The sequence below is a fragment of the Canis lupus genome, chromosome 15, assembly GCF_011100685.1.
Source record: "Canis lupus familiaris isolate Mischka breed German Shepherd chromosome 15, alternate assembly UU_Cfam_GSD_1.0, whole genome shotgun sequence".
Lineage (NCBI taxonomy): Eukaryota > Metazoa > Chordata > Mammalia > Carnivora > Canidae > Canis > Canis lupus.
In genome coordinates, this window is record NC_049236.1 from 13,424,183 (window position 1) to 13,444,123 (window position 19,941).

At 38.7% G+C, this 19,941-nt stretch overlaps 1 protein-coding gene across 1 annotated transcript in view; it reads right to left on the reverse strand.

Annotated features, from left to right (window-relative positions):
- CMPK1 (cytidine/uridine monophosphate kinase 1) overlaps window positions 1-19,538 on the reverse strand; it is a 33,259-nt gene extending 13,721 nt beyond the window's left edge. The window contains exon 1 of the mRNA XM_038558111.1: window positions 19,298-19,538. Within this exon, the coding sequence (XP_038414039.1) occupies window positions 19,298-19,468 (171 nt within the window). The 5' untranslated portion in view covers window positions 19,469-19,538. The remainder of the gene's footprint in view (window positions 1-19,297) is intronic.
- Between the last annotated feature and the right edge of the window lie 403 nt (window positions 19,539-19,941).

Genomic DNA, 19,941 nt, shown 5'->3' on the forward strand with positions numbered 1-19,941 from the left:
AGCCTACCATTCACTTCAAAGGCATTTCCAATAGAACTTTTTCCAATTACTCTAAATGAGATGTCTGGTAAGGACCTTCCAAGAACAGAATCCACCAGTCTTCGGGAACTTACATTATTTTGAAGGTAAAAACCACTACACGGTGCTCAGATGCTGAAAACTGGTCAAATATTTAAGGTTCCCTCCAGTTTCATCCACAGGAAGTTTGAAAAAGGGTATTTTCTATAATCAGCATTAAAGAAAGATCAGTATTAAAAGAAAAACAAAAGATTATCCAGTGTGAGAAAAGTTGAGTGTAATAGCTAACTTAAGTTGCTTAGTGGATTTCCAATCTCATTTTTAGTTTGTTCTCACTGTATTTTCAAATATATGCACTGCATTTCACCATGCCTATTTAATTGCAAATCTACATATTAACTATAAGCTATGGAAGTTACAACAGAGCTAAACCTTTTCTTAAGCAAAAAGCTTTAGCAGACAGATTTTAAATTAACATGAAATGTGCTTTTTTCTAATTAAAGAGTGATATTTTAAAAATTTATATTTTGAAAAGAAGAGGGATATAATCCATTCAACTGCACACAATTATAACATTAAACATTTTCCTCAATGTTTTGCTCTTCATATAAGAAAACCTAAATTCAGGCAATACTTGGAATTTATTCTGAATCCATAAATATTTATTTATTTACATTTAGACATTAGGGAGTATCTATGAAGTGCCAGGTAACATTTCAGGAGAGGTAAACAGGATGTAACAGTGACCTACATATAGAAAGTGACCAGAGCCTACTATTAAATAATAAGGCAATTCTTTATACTTGCATTAACTTTTCTTAAGGAATTCAGTCTTTACCAGCACCATCTGCTTGGGGAAGAGGCTGATTCTTCAGAGGTGGGGCAAAAAGAACAATAAATAAAACAAAGCAAAGGTGAGTTAGAAACCACCCAATACTCTCTGCCCACTTGTGTAATCCTGTATATTCCTCCAACAGTTTGCAGAAGGCTCTCAGATAACGGAGGATGTGAGTACCTGATTTACATACCAAATGGCCCTTATAGCAACTGTAAATTGGAATTTTCACACTTCAACTTCATTCCAGTTGGTCATTTCCAGTATTTCTCTTTTAATTCATCTCACTCATTCTTAATCAATCTGTACTCCTTACATTAGAAAGGAATGGAAAATGGTCAAAGATGAAGACTAGGCCCAGAAACCTCTTGAGATTCCAGAAGCTCAGAAGCAATAATTTGAAAACTTCCAACATTAATGGACAGGCACAGAGGTCTTGTTAATGTTAGGAAACATTCTCTGATCTTGTTAATTGAATGATCAGTTCGTACACTGTAAGGCCTACAAGCTACACACTCATATCACTACAACCCAAGTATTGTTGCAGGTGGCCTAAGAGCCTAGAGTTCAGTTAATTCATTTCCTGTGAGAACACTTGGAGGACATGTATCAAACCACTCAGATAAAGACCCTTGCCTCTATTTCACCTTAGAAAAGAGAGGTTTTTAAAATAGTAAGCAGACCTAGTTGTACTTGTTTCTTATTTTTTAAAAAGCAAGTAACATTAAAATCAGAATATCATTTACCTAAAGAATACCAAAAATAACAAAGTCACCCTAAGAGACAAAAATGCTTGAGACTACAATTTGTAAAAAGCCTCATCACAAAAGAGCCACAACATTTTAATAGCTCAGGTTCTCTGTAACAGCTAGCATGTATTTGGATTTACGAATCAACTCTTGAGTAAAATGCGCAAAGGATACCAAATTCTGAATTCAGTAATGTATACAAGCATAGCATTTTAAGTATCTGCAAAATTATCGAACTAACGGAGAAATACACTTAGAGAAATAGAATTCAGCAAGAACCACAAGAACACAGAACCTTGCATGAAATCACATCCTCAGAAAACTGAACGTTTGTAAAAGTTAAGGGATCAAGTCTTAAAACTGAACTCTGTTCACAACCCTGTGTGACACTGGAAAATTTATGTTACCTTTCTTAGATCTCAGCTTCTTCATTTATAAACAGAATATCTATACTATCAGAAATAATATCTATACTATGCATCAGCTACAGCAAAGTATCGATATTAGCTATTACAACTAGAGGCAACTCCTTAAGAACATACTTCTAAAAACATGGTCTATACTGCTGGATTTAAGACCTACTATGAGACCTGCTAACTTCAGGGAGAAGCTAGACAAACATATTCAGGTTATTCCTGAAGCAAAGGCCAAAATAATCAGCGGCTAACCTACAAATTACATACCAATTAAGGAAAAGATCTACCAAACCGGCTCAACAGCATACAAATGTACACAAGAAAGGAGCAAAGTCAATAAATAACTACAGAGCAAGTATAGTATAACAAATGACAATCCAACCCACTATGCAAATAGTCTCAAAGGCAGAGGCTCCAAAAATTGGCATCAGAGATGTATTTGAATACATTTAAAAATTTATGAGAACCAACAGGAATTTATCTTGCTTATAAACAAATAGATCAATATCTTACCAATCAACTAGCAATGACTAATTAGAAAATATACATTTTAAAAGGTCTTATTCAAAACAGCAATAAAAACAAATTTAGGATTATACCTAAGACTAACGTACAAAAATTATATAAAGAAATTAGAAATCCTTAAAACCACTATCATAAAAAAAAAACACTGGCATCTGGCTGACTCAACCGGAAGGGAGTATGATTCTTGATCGCGGGGTCATAAGCTCAAGCCCCACAATGGGCAGAGTTTACTTAAAAAAATAAATATTTTAAAAAAATAAGTAAAAAGAAGGCATTCTGTCCGTGTTCCTGAATAGAAAGATGCAATACTGTAAATATTTTAAAATTCCACAAGTTAATCTGAATTTATTGCAACTTCAATCAAAATTCAATTGGAATTAATTTTTTAATTAATGAACTGATTCTCAAGTTTATCTGTGTGTGTGTGTGTATATATATATATATGTATATATATATATATATTTTATGATAGAGAGAGAGAGAGAGAGAGGCAGAGACACAGGCAGAGGGAGAAGCAGGCTCCATGCACCGGGAGCCCAACGTGGGACCCGATCCCGGGTCTCCAGGATCGCGCCCTGGGCCAAAGGCAGGCGCTAAACCGCTGCGCCATCCAGGGATCCCTATCAGACAGTATAAATGTGAAAGGAGAATGGCCAAACCTGAAAATAATTTTAACAACTAGAAGTGGGAACTTGTCTTACCATGTGGCATTAAATATTATAAAATTATAATAATTAAAACAGTAGGACACTAGTATAAAAATAGGCAAACAGAACAATGAAAGTCAACAGTCCAGAAACAGACCCAAGTGTAAATGGGAACTCAATAAGTAATAGACTTAGCATTTAAAAATCAGTAAGAGGAGTACCTGGCTGGCTCAGTCAGTAGAGCATACAACTTGATCTTACGGTCGTGAGTTTGAGCACCACATTGGGCATAGAGATTACTTAAAAAAAAAAAAAAAAAAAGTTTAAATAAATTTAAATGAAATTAAAAATCAAAGAGGAAAAGATTATCTATTAAATGATACTTGTGCAACTAGTTACCCACCTGGGAAAAAATTAAATCAGATTCCTACATCAAACTATATGTAAAACTAAAACAAAAACCCTATGACAGTATTAGAGAAAAATAATGTGCACCACTATTGCATCTCTGGCTCGGGTAGTGATCCCAGGGTCCTGGGATTGAGTCCCACATCAGGCTCTCCACAGGGAACCTCCTTCTCCCTCTGCCTATGTCTCTGCCTCTCTCTGTCTCTCAAGAATAAATAAATAAAATCTTTTAAAAAATAAAAATAAAAAAAAGAACCAAGTCAGCTAAGATTTATGTTTGACCACATAAATAATAAAAACCTCAGAACAAAGAAAGATATCATAAATATAATCAAATAACAAGGGCCTAGAAGAAAATGTTCTTAACCATACAAAGGTGAAAGGGGGTAATACAGACTGTACATAAAGAGATCATACTAACAAATAAAAAAACTTCAATACAGAAATGGACAAAGGATAAAAATAAACAATTGACAGAAAAGAAGTAAAGAACAGATGCTCAATTTCACTGGTAATCATGAAAATGCAAATTAAAACAATGTGATTCCATTTTCTATTCATCAGATTGGTAAAATAAAAAAAAAGACTGCTCTATCTGGCTATGGCAAGAATGGAGGTGCAGGTGAGGGAAAACCGGCATCCTCATACTTTGTGGGAGTGTGAATTGGTTCAGCGTTTTTAAAGGGCAATATAGCAGAATCTATCAGAATTTAAGTTTGCACATCCTCTGGCTCAGTACTTCCGTCTGTAAGAGCTGTACTACTGAAACAGTCACACATACACACAGACGTTCTGTATATGAATGTTCACAGCAGCATCATTTGTAAACAAAATAGAAATGTTCACCAAAATACAAGTGGCTACACAGATCATTGTATTTATTACAAATGAAGTAGACTATCTATATGGAAAGCTATCCAAGATACACTGCTAAACAAAAAAATACAAGTCACAAAATAGGCAACATGTATGCACATATGTGCACATGCATTATATCTGTGTATAGACACGTCAAAAAAGGACCAGAGGGTTGTTTGGCTGGCTCAGTTGATAGAGTGAGCTACTCATGATCTCAGAATCGTGAGTTCAAGCCCCAGGTTGGGCATGGAATTTACATTTTTAAAAAAATAAGGACCAGAAAGGCACACATACAAAAATTAATAAGTGATTATATAAGGAGTACCCTGAAGTTAAGGAGAACTTTCACTTTTACTTTATGTACTTTCAAAATGTTTGAATCTTTTATAATGTACACGCATACATATTAACTTTTTAAAGTTTTAATTTTATATGCTTTTATCTAAAGCATGTATACTATCCACACATCTCTAATGGCAAATACCACAAAGAAAAATTAATATTCATTTAAATGTTTTATTAATATAAAATCCTTGGGTGTCTGGCTAGCTCAGTTGGTGGAGCATGGAACTCCTGATCTCGGGGTTATAAATTTGAGCTCCATGTTGGGTAGAGATTACTTAGAAATAAAAATCTAAAAAGAAAATGTACATATATATGTGTATACATATGTATATATAAAATCCTAAGAAAACAGCAAGATGAAATTCAAAATAGCCTCACATTAAGGATAAAATCCCTATATAAAAAAACATGTAATTTCAAGAAGAAAGGGAAACAGTACCTGTACAATCAAAAACTTTTAAAATTTAAAACTAAATCATTGTAGAGGATAGCAAAAACCAATTCAAATGTCTGAATAAAACTTTCTCTGGAAAGTGATCCATTTCTTAAACAAAAGAGAAACAAAAGTATAATATAGCAACACAAAAACATACTACATGGGCATGAAGTCAAGAGTTATAGAAGGAGACAGAAAACAGTCCAGTTTTATAGCCTAGAAACAGATGGAAATTTAGAGACAACACTCAGTTGAGAGAATCCAAAAGGCACAGCAGCAAAGGTTTAAAAGGAAACATATTTCAATGAAGCCCCACTTTAGAAACTAGAATTCAAAATTATAAGCAAGTTGTTCTGGAAATGACACCTTCATGGCAAAGACAATATACTTGTACTACCTCTAGTCTACAGAATAACCCTTTGGAGCACTTTCAGAACTTTACTGTGCCAAGCAACCTCTTTCAATTGCATTTTCTGACATAATTAATCTTGCTTAACTTTAACAAAGAATCATCTTCATTTTAGTCCACCAACCTGTACAAATAGAAGAAAGTGTGAGCAAAACCATTATTTATTTGGCTGTAAAAGATAGTACATATTTTTAAATTTGGGGTGTATAAAATTTAGTTTCATTACATTTTGCTCAATTTAAAATTAAAGTCCACAAAACGAATGAATAAACAAAAAGCAGAATCAGATCTTCAAATACAGAGAATAAACTGATGCTTGCCAGAGGGATGGGGGATGAGCAAAATGGGTGATGGGAAGTGGGGGATACAGGCTTCTAGTTATGGAATGAATAAGGTATGAAAACAGAAGATACAATATAGGGAAATGTGTCAATAATAATGTAATGGCATCATATAGTGACAGATGGTAGCTACACTTGCCATGAGCATAGCATAACCTTCAGAGATCCTGAATCACTATGTACACCTGAAACTAATATAACATTGTGCATCAACAATCAATCAAAGTCAGTCTAAGAATACACATTTTTGATAGCACAGCCATCAAAATCAAATCCTAGCCCAGCCTGGAATTCAATGTTGGCCACAGAGAACTATACCCATTTCTATAATGTAGAGCAAAATATAAGGGACTCCCAGTTCTTGATTAGAGCTTCATTTCTTCATATACAGGAAAAAGTGGTAAATGTATGGGGAATTTTATGGCAAATTTTCTTTCCTGCCATGACTATACAACAGGAAGAATGCTGGAAACCATTCTGCAAAATGGGCAACTTCTCTCACCCAGCCCAGTAGTCTGACTTACCGTGGCATCAACTATGCCTTACAATCAGTCAAGAAAGTAGTTAAGAATCTGTTACTCTCACTCTTTCTTTCCATCCACCACTCTCTCTCCTCCTCTCTCTCCTCCACCCTCTACTCTCAGTTACAGGTGTAAGACATATACTTACCAGTTACCCTCTTTTTAAAACTTATCAGTTTTTTAATCTCTGCATCATAGGCAATAGAAAGCCTAATGTGCAAGTCGTAAGGCCTCATCAAAATTAAGAACTACTGTGCTTCCAAGGATACTATCAAAAAAATGAGAAGACAACCCACAGGATGGGAGAAAATATTTGCAAATCATATAGCTGGATAAAGGATTTGTATCTAAAATATGTAAACAACTTTATAACTCAATAATAAAAAAGATAACCCAATACAAAAAGGTAATTTTTAAAATGCAATATTCTAGGAAAAAAAGAAAGAAAAAACAATAACATCAAAGGACAAAGGATCCAAATACACATTTTTCCAAAGATATTCAAGTGACCAGTAAGCTTGAAAGCTTGAAAGTGGGAAAGTTGCTCAACATCACTAGTCACCAGGGAAATACAAATCAAAATCATAGTAAGATACCACTTCACGCCCACTGGAATAGCTATTTAAAAAAAAGAAAGAAAAAAACAGATAAGAAGTGTTGGCCAGTACATCAAGAAATTAGAACCCTTATACCCTGAAGGTAGGAAGGTAAAGTGGTGCGGCCACTATGAGAAAGTCAAGCAGTTCCTCAAAAGGTTAAATATAACATGTGTGCACATAATCTATCTGACAAAGGCTTAATATCTAGAATAAAGAACTCCTATAACTGAACAACAAAAAGATAACTCAATTAAAAAATGGGTCAGGGACTTGAATAGACATCTCTTCAAAGATATACAAGTGATCAACAAGTCCATGAAAGATGTTCATGCTAGTCATGAGGGAAATGCAGATCAAAGCCACAATGAGATACCACTTCACAGTACTAGGATGGTTATAATTAAACAAACCAAAAATAATTAAGTGTTGGTAAGGATGTGAAGAAATTGGAACCCTTATGCATTGCCGATGGGAATGTAAAAACAGTATAGCCACTGCGGAAAAGTTTGGCAGTTCCTCAACAAGTTAAACAGAATTATCATAGGACCCAGCAATTACATTCCTAGCTACACACCCAAAAGAATTCAAAACAGAGACTCAAACAGATGCTTGTATGTCAATGTTCATTGCAGTATGATTCACAATAGCCAAAAGGTAGAGAAGCAACCCTTGTCCCACAACAGATAAATGGAAAAACAAAATGTGATATGTACAAACTATGAAACATCAGTCAGCCATAAAAAGGAATACAGTACTGACATGCTAATGTGTACAAACCTTGAAAACAGTATGCTAAAGTGAAATAAGCCAAACACAACAAGACAAATATTGTGATTCCACTTGTATGAAGAATACAAAATAGGCAAATTCATTAAGGGAGAAAGTAGATCAGAGGTTACCAGGGACTGAAAAAGAGAGGAATAGGGACTTAACGCTAAATGGCACAGTTTCTGTTTCTATATCAAATAAGTTTTAGAAAAGTGGTGATGGCTGTACAACATGGTGAATGCGATTAACACTGCTCAACTGTACATTTAAGCTGGTTAAAATGAGAAATCTTAGTTGTATTTTACCACAATTTTAAAAAATTAACAATGTAATATCCCAAAGCCACTGAATTATACATTTCAAATGGGTGAATTGTTTGGTAGGTGAATTACATTTCAATGAAGTTATTTTTTGAAGAAACAATACAATTTCTGAAAAATCACAAACAACAAAATTTCCACAACAGGGAATTAATTAATTATGTAATGTATCTAATCTACATGGTATATTATTAAATAGATTACATGGTAAAAGTATATTTATTAATATGGTAATATGTTTATAATATTATAAGTGAAAAAAGCAGGAAACCTGTTTTCACTTATAATAGCACGAGCCTACTAAAAAAAAGATGTCCGGAAGAATATGTATGCCCCAAAATACTGATTGATGGTAGCTTTCTCTGGATGGTAAGATTATTGGTAATTTTTATACTTTTTTCCTTTTAAAGATTTTATTTATTTGAGAGAGAGAGAGGAGAGAGAGCACAAGCAGGAAGGAAGGGAAGGGGGAGGGGAGACAGGCAGATTGCCCCCTGCGTGGGAAGCTCAAGGATCCTGAGATCAGCCCAGGACCCTGAGATCACGACCTGAGGCGGTCAGATGCCTGAGTGAGCCATCCAGGCGCCCCTATACTCTTCTTTTTATGTATCTATATTTTCTAAATTTTGTGTAATGTGTCTATACTACTTGCATAATAAAAAAGTAACCAAAATAAAAAGCATGCACATCTTTAATAACAGGACCGTTAAGGTGTGTGTGTGTGTATCTCTGTGTGTGTGTGTGTGTATATATATATATATATATATATACACACACACACACACATATATATATATATATACAGCATTAGCTCGACACTTAACCCATCATTAGGTCATTAGCTCCATTTGGCATCTAATAATCTATTTTCAATATAAATAGCATTTATACTATAAACTTCTTTAAATCCACCACCCTTTCTAGGAATTCTAAATGTAAACTAACTCCAAATATTTTCTCTAAGTAGAAAGATCTTTCATATTCCATAGACTCTAAAATACCATACTAGATTTTCTAAAATTTATAAACTGATCAGTGAGCAATCACTTCCTATGTTATAGCAAACAAAGAATATAATGCTTTCCAAAACTATTTTTATCCAAATTATTTTTTTATTTCTTTCTTATAGATCTTTTCTAAAATAAGTGTCACGTACTCAGCCAAATGTTATAGAAGCATCATCTCATTTCACCTTCCTAACAACTCAGTGAGGTCGGCATACAGAATCATAGAAGTTAGTGAAAATAACTGTAGGTGGTAGACAGAGATTAAAACCAATGTCTGACTCCAAAGTCTAGATGCTTTCTAATTCCATGCTTTCTTGTAAGAAAGTTGGTCCTAATATCCCATTTCTTACATATTTGTAATTTTAAAAATACATACATACACAATTCTATTTCAGAAAGCTATTTCTTTTCCCACCTTATACATTCTTTGTTATCAGCCTAAAGATCTATGTAAACATAAAATACATGGGAATTTATTAAACACAATTGCTTGGTGCTCATAATTCATACAACACAAATGGCACAGAAGGTATACCTATTCAGAGGGACTGGATAATTTACCTCTGAGTGTGACTACACATGGATCACTAAAGTCTTGGGATACATATTTGTTTCAGGGTTGGCAAGACCACCTACTTCTATCCATCTCCTTTTACAAAAGAGAACATTGAGATAAACTGCCTTGCCAGTTAGTGGAGAGGAAAAAAAGCACCTGAACCCAAGTCTCCTGACTATTAATCCACAGTGGGCATCTGGGGCAATTCCTCAGTGACAGACACAGAGAGACAGTCTTTTGCCATCAAGCTACTTAATGCCTTTAAATAATAGAATCTGCTGGTAGAAATTAAAAAGGAAACTCCAAAAAATAAATAAATAAATAAAAAATAAATAAATAAATAAATAAATAAATAAATAAATAAATAAATAGGAAACTCCAACTTGATATACTTTATCATTTGGTTGTATCCTACCATATGGATGAAGAGAACTTTATCCATACACAAAGAGCCAGGCATATTTGACCTAACTACCATTCAGTCAGATTTTGACCATCCTTGTTTCACTCTTGCCTTTGAGACCACCACCACTTCTGAGATTGTTACCATTTCCACTTGCCTCATCTAATAATTACTAAGTAAGTAGCAAATAAAATATTCTACTATTTAAAAACCTAAATCAGCCATTAAGTCAATTCCCAATTACATAATCAAAACATCTGGGCTGTCTCTATTCCCCGTAGACACCAAGAAAATACTAATTTATGTTATCTACCTAAACCATACATAATTGGGATGCCTAGGTGACTCAGTGGTTGAGCATCTGCCTTCGACTCAGAGCGTGATACAGGGATTGAGTGTCTCCCCCCCACCTCATGCTCCCAGCAGGGAGCCTACTTCTCCCTCTGCCTATGTCTCTGCCTCTCTCTCTGTGTCCCTCATGAATAAGTAAATAAAATCTAAAAAATAGATAAATAAACAAACCATACATAATTATAAACGTGTATCTTATCCTTTAAATTAAACATAATACTTTCCAACAGCACATACCAGTGATGAATACATCACAGAAATTCCAAAGAGAAAGTAGGCAGGGCAGCAGTCTTTTGCGTAGCCCCAAGTTAAGCATATTTAATTGTTTGTTGATAAAGATACATCCTAATGATGAATAAAACCAACTTATGGGTCTTCTGGAGAAGACTGATGGAAACCAGGCATGGAACATGATTCATAGGACCCAGTCCCTCAAAGTGAAAGTTTCTGAGAATGGTAGGTAGCAACTCATGCTTTTTCCTTTACCAAAGTAATAATGGGTTTTTTTTTATTTTTTTTTAATTTATTTATGATAGTCATACAGAGAGAGAGAGAGAGAGAGGCAGAGACACAGGCAGAGGGAGAAGCAGGCTCCATGCACCGAGAGCCCCACATGGGATTCGATCCCGGGTCTCCAGGATCGCGCCCTGGGCCAAAGGCAGACGCCAAACTGCTGCGCCACCCAGGGATCCCTTGATTTTCATATCTCTATAGTTTTTATGCCAGGTATGCAAGTTTACACATACCTTTTTTTTTTTTTTTTTAAGATTTACTTATTTATTCATTCAGAGAGAGCAAAGAGAGAGGCAGAGACAGAGGCAGGGGGAGAAGCAGGCTCCATGCACGGGAGCCCGACATGGGATTCGATCCCGGGTCTCCAGGATCGCGCCCTGGGCCAAAGGCAGGCGCCAAACCACTGTGCCACCCAGGGATCCCCAGTAATAATGTTTTGTTAGTTGTATTTACCAGGCAGCATAAAATTGTTGGCAAACAATATGTTCACTCATACCTGTTCTCTATTAAATTCTAAGTGCTCTTATCACATGTTTAGCCTGTAAAAATGTTCTTGATTTGTCAAGTTAAAGTAATAGAAATGTTAGAGCAGGTACGTTTTCATAGGCAATTGGGCTAAAAGTATTGGCTTTAAGGTTAACAAGTCAGTGTGATCAAGCCAACATGATATGAAGAATAAGACAGTCATCCCCCCACGTCCACCCTTCTCCTCTTACCTGATCTAAAAGTCCCACTATTAGAGCAACTTCTCATGGTCCTGGGACTAAACCCTGCATAGGGCTCCCTGCTCAGTGGGGAGTCTGCTTCTCCCTCTCCTCCCCCACTTCATGCTCTCACTCTCTCAATTAAATAAATAAACCCTTAAAAAAAAAGGCTAACATTTATATATAGTTTACCACATGTCTGATACTGCTCTCAGAACTTTACATATATTAGCTCATTTAATCTATACAACACTCCTATATTTTATTATTCCCATTTTACAGATGAGGAAATTTAAGCAGAGATTAAATGAGTTGGCTGAGGTCACACACACACACACACACACACACACACACACACACAGTAGGTATTAGGATGAAATTCAAACCCAGGCAGTCTCACTATAGAATCTGAACACTACATATTGCCTAATAGACAATACACAGGTATGACTCTTCAACATTAATTCATATCCTTTCAATTTTTCTTCAGTTTAATGACTAAGAATGTAGCTACTTGTACCAAAATGCACCCAAAGTGTGGCTACTTAGACTCACTGCTCTAAGCATTTCCTTCATGACTATTTAAGGATAATAAGCATAGAGTAGGCAAAGGGGGGGGGGGTGCTAACTTACACAAATAATATGTATTAGGCACTCTGCCAGACATTTTATTACATATGTTCTTTTGGTTAATCCTCATAAACACCATGAAAAGTAGATTAATATCCCAAATTTTCAGTAGAACTAAAAAGCAAAAATTTAAGTAACTCACCAAGAGGCAGGCACCCAGGTCTAAATGGCTTCAAAATCTACTTACATGTTTACTGAGCATCTTTTTATGCCAGATATCCTGCTGGGCACTAAAAATATGAAAGTAAATCAGAAATTCAAGGTTCTCCACCCATTCACATAGTCTCTGGGGTTCCCGGACCCAATTCTAACTTGAGGGACAGATTCCCTCACAAAGCAAATAATTCTCTAACACCAGCAGTGTCTGAGAATTCAACTCAATTCTGACAGTATCTACCCAGAAGATATTGCCAGCTTACACAGGTTAAAGGTTCAGTCCTACAAGACTGCCCCCTCACCACCACCACTTCAGAGACCAGTCCCAAGTCAAAGGTATTGCCTGCACTTCTGACCAACTGGCTATAAATCAGAGGGCCCCACGACCCCCTTTGGGTTTAAGTTGCTAGAATGGCTCAGAACTCAGAGAAACATTTTACTAACTAGATCACTGGTTTATTGTAAATAGGATGTAACTCAGGAACAGCCAAAGGCACAGAGCTTCCATGCCCACTCCATGCAAGTGTCTTCCCCTAAATCTCCACGTGTTCACCGACGCAGAAGCTCTCTGAACCCTGTCCTCCATTTTTTTTTTTTTGGAAGCTTCATTACATAATCATGATTGATTAAATCACTGGCTACTGGCAACTGATTAAAACATCCAGGCTCACTGTCCTCCCTGGAGGTAAGGGGAAAAGGTGAGACTGAAAGTTCCAACCCCCAGATCACATGGTGGGTTTACCTCGCAACCAAACATCCCCCTTCCTTAGGCAGGGTCCAAACCCCACCTCATTAACCTAACAAGGAACACTTTTGTAACTCTCAACACTTAGGAAATTCCAAGGGTTTTTGGGAGCTATTTAAGTCAGGAAATGTGGACAAAGATCACAAGTTGTTTCACTATACCTAAGTATTGTTCAGATCTAATTACTTAACAAATAGAACTTAAGATATTTCTTTTGGACTACGGTAGTTGTGAAAAAATTACTGAGACACTAAGGGCACCATGAACTGAGAATGTTTGGGAATCTCTGTATGAAACTAAGATCTGAAAGATGAGCAAGCATTTTTTTTTTAAGATTTTTATTTATTCGTGATAGAGAGAGAGAGAGAGAGAGGCAGAGATACAGGCAGAGGGAGAAGCAGGCTCCAAGCCCGACGCAGGACTCGATCCCGGGACTCCAGGATCGCACCCTGGGCCAAAGGCAGGCACCAAACCGCTGAGACACCCAGGGATCCCCCAAGATGAGCAAGCATTTTAAACACCAGGCAGGAGGAGTAAAAGACAGGTCCCCACCCTTGGAGACATTACAATATAGTTCAGAAAGCAAACTAAAAGATAAACAGTGTTAAAGCAATGTAATGTTAAACTTTAATATTTGTAAAACTTTTAAATATCTTTTCTCATAAAATTCTATTAAGTGTGTGTCTATCTCCATAAATTGAAAGCCCCTAGAAGCCTATATCCCTATATACAGATACATCACACAGTCTGTATTCAGGAAGTGTTTTCTGGGTCAATCTCATATAGGTTTACTCTCCTTAGGCTTTTCTCAGAAATGAAACCTCCAATTGCCCTGTTCAAGGGTAACTCTGCTTTAAGTATTCTTTCCCCCACATCTCCCAGCTTCTTGCCTACTGTCCTTCAAAATTGATTTCAGACATATCATCTACCTGGGGAAGACCTCCTTGACCCACTAGACTAAAATTTAAATGGTATAGTTAGTACATTTGTATCATAGGACTTACCACTTTGTTCTATAGTAGTCACCAATTAACTTCCTTGCCCCCATACTAACTGTAAGGTTTCAACAGTAGGATCTGTGCCTTATTCATCTCAGCAACAATCACAATCCCTAGCTCTCAAAAAACTAAATAAATGACAAGTAAAAGGAAATCTTTAAAATTATGCCTTTTTACTTTTATATACTTACTGAAAAAAATGAGGAATTTACTCAGAAAAGCTTTAGAAAGGAGATTTACAAATTTGCAAAAATTAAAGAGACTGATAACCATCCTGTGCTAATAAGGAACCATACACTGCTGATAGAAATCTAATAAGTATAATGTTTTTGAAAAGTATTGACAATTAATTATCAATTAAAATAAAAATATGCATATCCTCTGACTCAGCAATCCTACTTTTAGGAATTAACTTACAAAAAAAGTATCCATATGCAATGTCATATTTACAAGGAAGTTTTTTAAAGTACTGTTTGCAATATTAAAACAATTCCTGAAGACTATCCTGAATGTCCATCAATGGGGAATGGTACACCTATGCTATAGAATATGAATATGAATATTATGGAATATTCACAGCAACTAATAGAATAAATTAAATATATATGTAAAGACATGAAAAGATATCCATGATATATTCAGTAGAAAATAGAAGAATCCCATCTGGAGGTGAAAAAAACATATACACTGGCATTTTTATGTCTAAGAATATTGAGAAAGACATGGGGAAGCAATTAAAATTAGACAGCTAATATGAATAACATCAGAATTAGAGGTGATTTAGCTTTTCCCAACCAAGTACATAAAAGGAGCAAGCTTTCAAAAGTAATGATAGTAATATCTCAGTATATTCTCCCCTCCTACAAGTTCTTAACCAAAAAAAAAAAAAAAAAAAATTCTGTTACAATCAGCTTTAATAAAAAGGTGGTACTTCAGAAGAGTCGGGAATTCTGTGGACTACCTCTTCTACAGATAATTTAAACTTTCTATTATATATATATATATATATATATATATATATATATATATATATATATATATACATATATATATATACACAAAACCAACCTATTTCTTACTCTATCCTATTCCACCAAAAGGAGAGAAAGACCTAATTAAACAAGGTTCAGTGGATCTTCCTATCTAATTTCTTCTATGAACCATAATCTGCTTTAGGGATTTGCAATCAGGAGCTTGGTTTTAGAACACTCAGCAGATTTTCACAACCATACCTTTTATTCAGTGAGAGTAAGCAAAAGTGTTACATAAGAAATCTGAGTATGGGGCAGCCCAGGTGGCTCAGCGGTTTAGCGCCGCCTTCAGCCCAGGGCGTGATCCTAGAGATGCAGGATCAAGTCCCACGTGGGGCTCCCTGCATGGAGCCTGCTTCTCCCTCTGCCTGTGCCTCTGCCTCTGCCTCTCTCTCTCTCTCTCTCTGTATGTTTCTCATAAATAAATAAAGAAAAAAAAAAAAGAAATCTGAGTATGACAGCTGAGTCTCATTCAAACGTTTCCGTCCTGAAATTGGGAGAGCTAACTGCTACTTGGGCGCCCCCTGGGGACCAAACTTTAAAACTTTTTACATCTTAGGACAAACCAGGGTCCTCTAAAACTACTGACTCAAAAAATACTTATTGAGCCCTTAATATGTGCCAGGCACAATGTTCAGCACTGGAAACACAAAGGTAAATACAATCAACTTTCTTATTTCTACATGCTTAAAGTTAATACTATCCCAACATTTCTAAGCACGGTAGGTAGGAAGACCATACGAAGTATGAGTTACCTATATAGGCCCTGGAGAGAGTTATGACACAAAATGACAAGAATGCTTTTGGGGTTCTGAAGAAAGCAATTTGGCATGGAGATAAGCTTTAGCATAGATTGTTTATGTATGCAAATCTTTAAAAAAAGGAGGAGGTTTAAGTATCCTTCCAGCTAACACATGCAAAATTGTGGTTATTTTGAAAGACAAATTTAGGTTATGGCACCAAAATTTTTCTTGGGCCAAAACATTATAAATAAAGCTTAATTTTAGAAATTAAAAAAATGACACAGATTCTCCATCTTGATTTTTTAGTAACAAGTTATTCCACAATGACTCTAAGCACTTAACTAATGAAAGGATTGCACTAATTTAGAAAATGGCTAATTTTCAAAGACAAATGGAGTACAAGAGGCCACAGATTTAGAAGCCATTAATCAGAAAATAAAACTGAGGACCAATACAAACAAAAGGGCGAAGTCAAACCCCAAATCTCCCTCAAATCCTCCCTTCCCAGTTCAGAACACTTGCAGAAGATACTATATCAGATTTGCCTTTTCTTCCTTAAGGTCTAGGAGAGTAAGTAGCAGAGGTAACTCACCTCAAGGAAGGGAGGGACGGAGGGAAGAGATGGAAGGGAGAAAAGAGATAGTAAGTACATACAGACATACAAACCAGCTTCCCTCCCATTATACCCTCATCACTAACTGCAATGCCCCAGGACATAGGAGGGCCAGATATTCTCAGATTCTATAGCCAGGCCCAAATAGGTACTTCTGGCAGGCTGAGTTGGAAATCAGTGTAATTCCCCACCTCCCCAAATTGTATTTCAGCCACATTTCAGGTACTCTGTGAGCTAAATTAGCGCTGGCATGATAGACAGGAAATTTAAACTTGACTTATAGAACTTTTTCTGTACAGAAAAAAACTTAGTCCCCAAAATTACAATTGTTTAGGATTCAGTTTATATTTGCCTATGAAATAAAATATTGAGTCAAAATACAAAAGACTCATGGGGCAGGGAACCCTCTGACTTAACATTCATAGACATTCCATTGTTTAGTCAGCGAGGAGGTAGCAATTGCTAAATTATAAACTATTTTGAATTTGTCTAAATCAACTTGTTTATGGCAATTGGAATCAAGAGCAACTATTTTCATGAAAGAAGATGACAATTTAAAACAATTTAAGCTCATATAATTGCCAAAATATTAAAGAATAATACATTATGAAACATTTAATCATGGAAGTCTTCTAGTTGGTAATTAACAGACTTAAAACATTATCAGCCATTACTGAACAGAGTAAAGAATACTAGCTACAGAATGTGTAGATTATTTTTAAAGCAGTGGAGTAATTTGAGTATTATTAGTTTAGATGTAGATATTTAAAACCAGGTCATGATTCAGAGACAAAATATTTAAATGCATTCAAATATAGCAGTCACAAACCAATTTTTAAAGTAATACAGCTTCAAAGTATAAATAACCAATGTCAAAAATTAAGAACAGGAAGTCTAAAATGGAGAAAAAAGTCTGCATCTATGTGTGCCAGATATCTGACCTTATTTAATATTCACAAATACCATAGTAGATAGGTATTATTTCTCTCTTTTCACAGAGGAAGCCAGCTAAATGTAACAACTTCTCTGGGACTAAAACAGTAAATGGGGGGTTGCCTAGCTGGCTCAGTCTGTAGACCTTGCCACTCCTGATCTCCAGGTTGTGAGTTCAAGCTCCAGATTGAGTGTACCGATTACTCAAAAATAAATAAAATCTTAAAAACCAAAACAAAACAAAACAAAAAAATAGTAAACAGCAGAGTGAGGATTTAAACCCATGTCTGTTTGACTCTGAAATCTTTTCTCCTTCCCCTATCATACCATATACATGTATTTCATATATTAAAAGCAGACAAACCTGAAATCATCCGATTGCCACTTGTCTTAAAAAGTTAAAAGAACCAATAAAAATAAGAAAAATATTTGTATTTTTTTTGGTCGATTTAGCTCCACTTTTATTCCTAAAAATGACCAATAACTATAAAGACATCTGTAAAATAGCGATGAAGTAGATGCTACCATTTGACTTTCTTTGGACGTTCTTTAGAGAATAAAATATAGGACATGGATGGATTGTATGAACACAGGAGAGGAGTGAAAGCCCGAAGGTAACGCTGTAAGCCACGTCCTGGAACGGAAGAGGGCATTATTTTAGAAGTTCTGGGTCACACCTTGTGTGGTCACCGAGTGTCACACGGGTTGTCTGGGTGTTCTACAGGACCACTCGTTTCTAGATATCCTCTGTTTTCCTTTACCTCCAATTTCATTCCCCGGATTCGCCAATAAAGCCTTTCTCCTCAGTGTCACTGCGGCTAAGCACGTTTATCTGTTTGAAAAATAACAGAATTGAACCGGTAACCCTAACACGTCGTGAAGCGACAACAAAGAAAGTACGCAATCTTAGCGCTGGGAGGTATTTTACGCTGAGCTTAAATCTGGTGCACAGCCTTAGGGTCGAGAGCGCAAAGGGGAGTCGGAGGGAGGAGGGGGCTCGGCGGCGGGCGGAGCGGGGCCGGAGCGGGGCCGGAGCGGGGCCGGAGCGGGGCCGGAGCCAGGCGGGAGGCTGCAGCCTGAACTCCTACCCCGCGGCTCGGCTTTTCCACCGCACGAATCCCGGCTGCGCCTCGGAGCTGCTGCGGCCACGGCCGGGGCCAGCATAGCGCCGCGGGCACATCGCCGCGTCCCCGGGGTTCCTCCCAGGGCTGACACCGGGCTTCGCAGAGGGCGCGCGGGCAGGGGCGGAGGGGAGGAGCCGGCCCCGCCGCGGGACAGCCGCGAGCGCACGCCGCCTCTGACCTACCCCGCCCGCGCTCCCGCTGCCCGCACCCACCTCCCACCAGCCACACGCGGACCTCGGCGCGCCGGGGGCGGCGGGGCCCGGAGGCTGATCCTCCCGGATCCCCTTCCCAGCCCACTCTCCAGACGAACTTGGTCCCCAAATTGTAAGGAAAAAGGGGCGCGGGAACAAAGCGACCCCAAGCGGTCCCCCTCCGTTCTGGGCGCCCCCGAGGCGGGGGGACGTGGACTACGAGTCCCGACAGGCCGCGCGCCTCAGGACCCTCGACCACCGCCACGCGGGCGCCGCAAGGGTCGCCGGGACTCGTAGTCCGCGGAGACCGGGGCTCCCGGGGGCGCGGACCGCCCGGCGCGGCGGGACGGGCCGACCCGGCGTCCGGTCAAGCCCAGGGAGCGCGCCAGCTGCCCGGGCCTCACCTCGACGATGCGGGCGCACTGGGTCCCCTTGCCGGCGCCAGGACCGCCGAGGACGAACACGACCAGCGGTTTCATGAGGCGGCGAGGGCAGAGGAAAAGCGGCGGGCGGGTCAGCAGGGGGAAGCTAAGGCCCAGGACGTGCAGCAGCCTGCGGCCGCAGCAGCTCACCATACACCGCGTCTCCGCCCGACGCCGAGGAGAGCTGACAGCGGCCCGGCCGGCGGCGGCGCGGGGCGGGGCGGGGCGGGGGCAAGGGGGCGGGCCCAGTTGGCGCCCGCCGCCGCCCCGCCGCCGTGGCTGCTGAGGCGTCCGCGCCGCGGCCGGAAGGGGCGGGGCTTCCGCTGCGCGCTCCGCGCCTGCGCTCGGGCGCTCCTGTACGGGCTCGCGCCCCCCCCCCCCCCCCGTCCCCGCCCCGCCGGCCCTTCATCCCCGCTGGCCGGGCGGCGGGTGTGCGGATGCTGCGTGGGGCGCCGTCCGCGGCGGGCCTGAGCCCGAGTCTGCGGCGCGGCGCGCGGGAGAGAGAGCCTAGTGTCTGCGCGGGACGGGGGTGGGCCGCCGCGCTGGACAGGCCAACCTGGAAGGGGTGGATGACAGACAAGGAGGGAAGAAATAGCCGTACAGGCGTTGCAGGAAAAAAGCGGAAG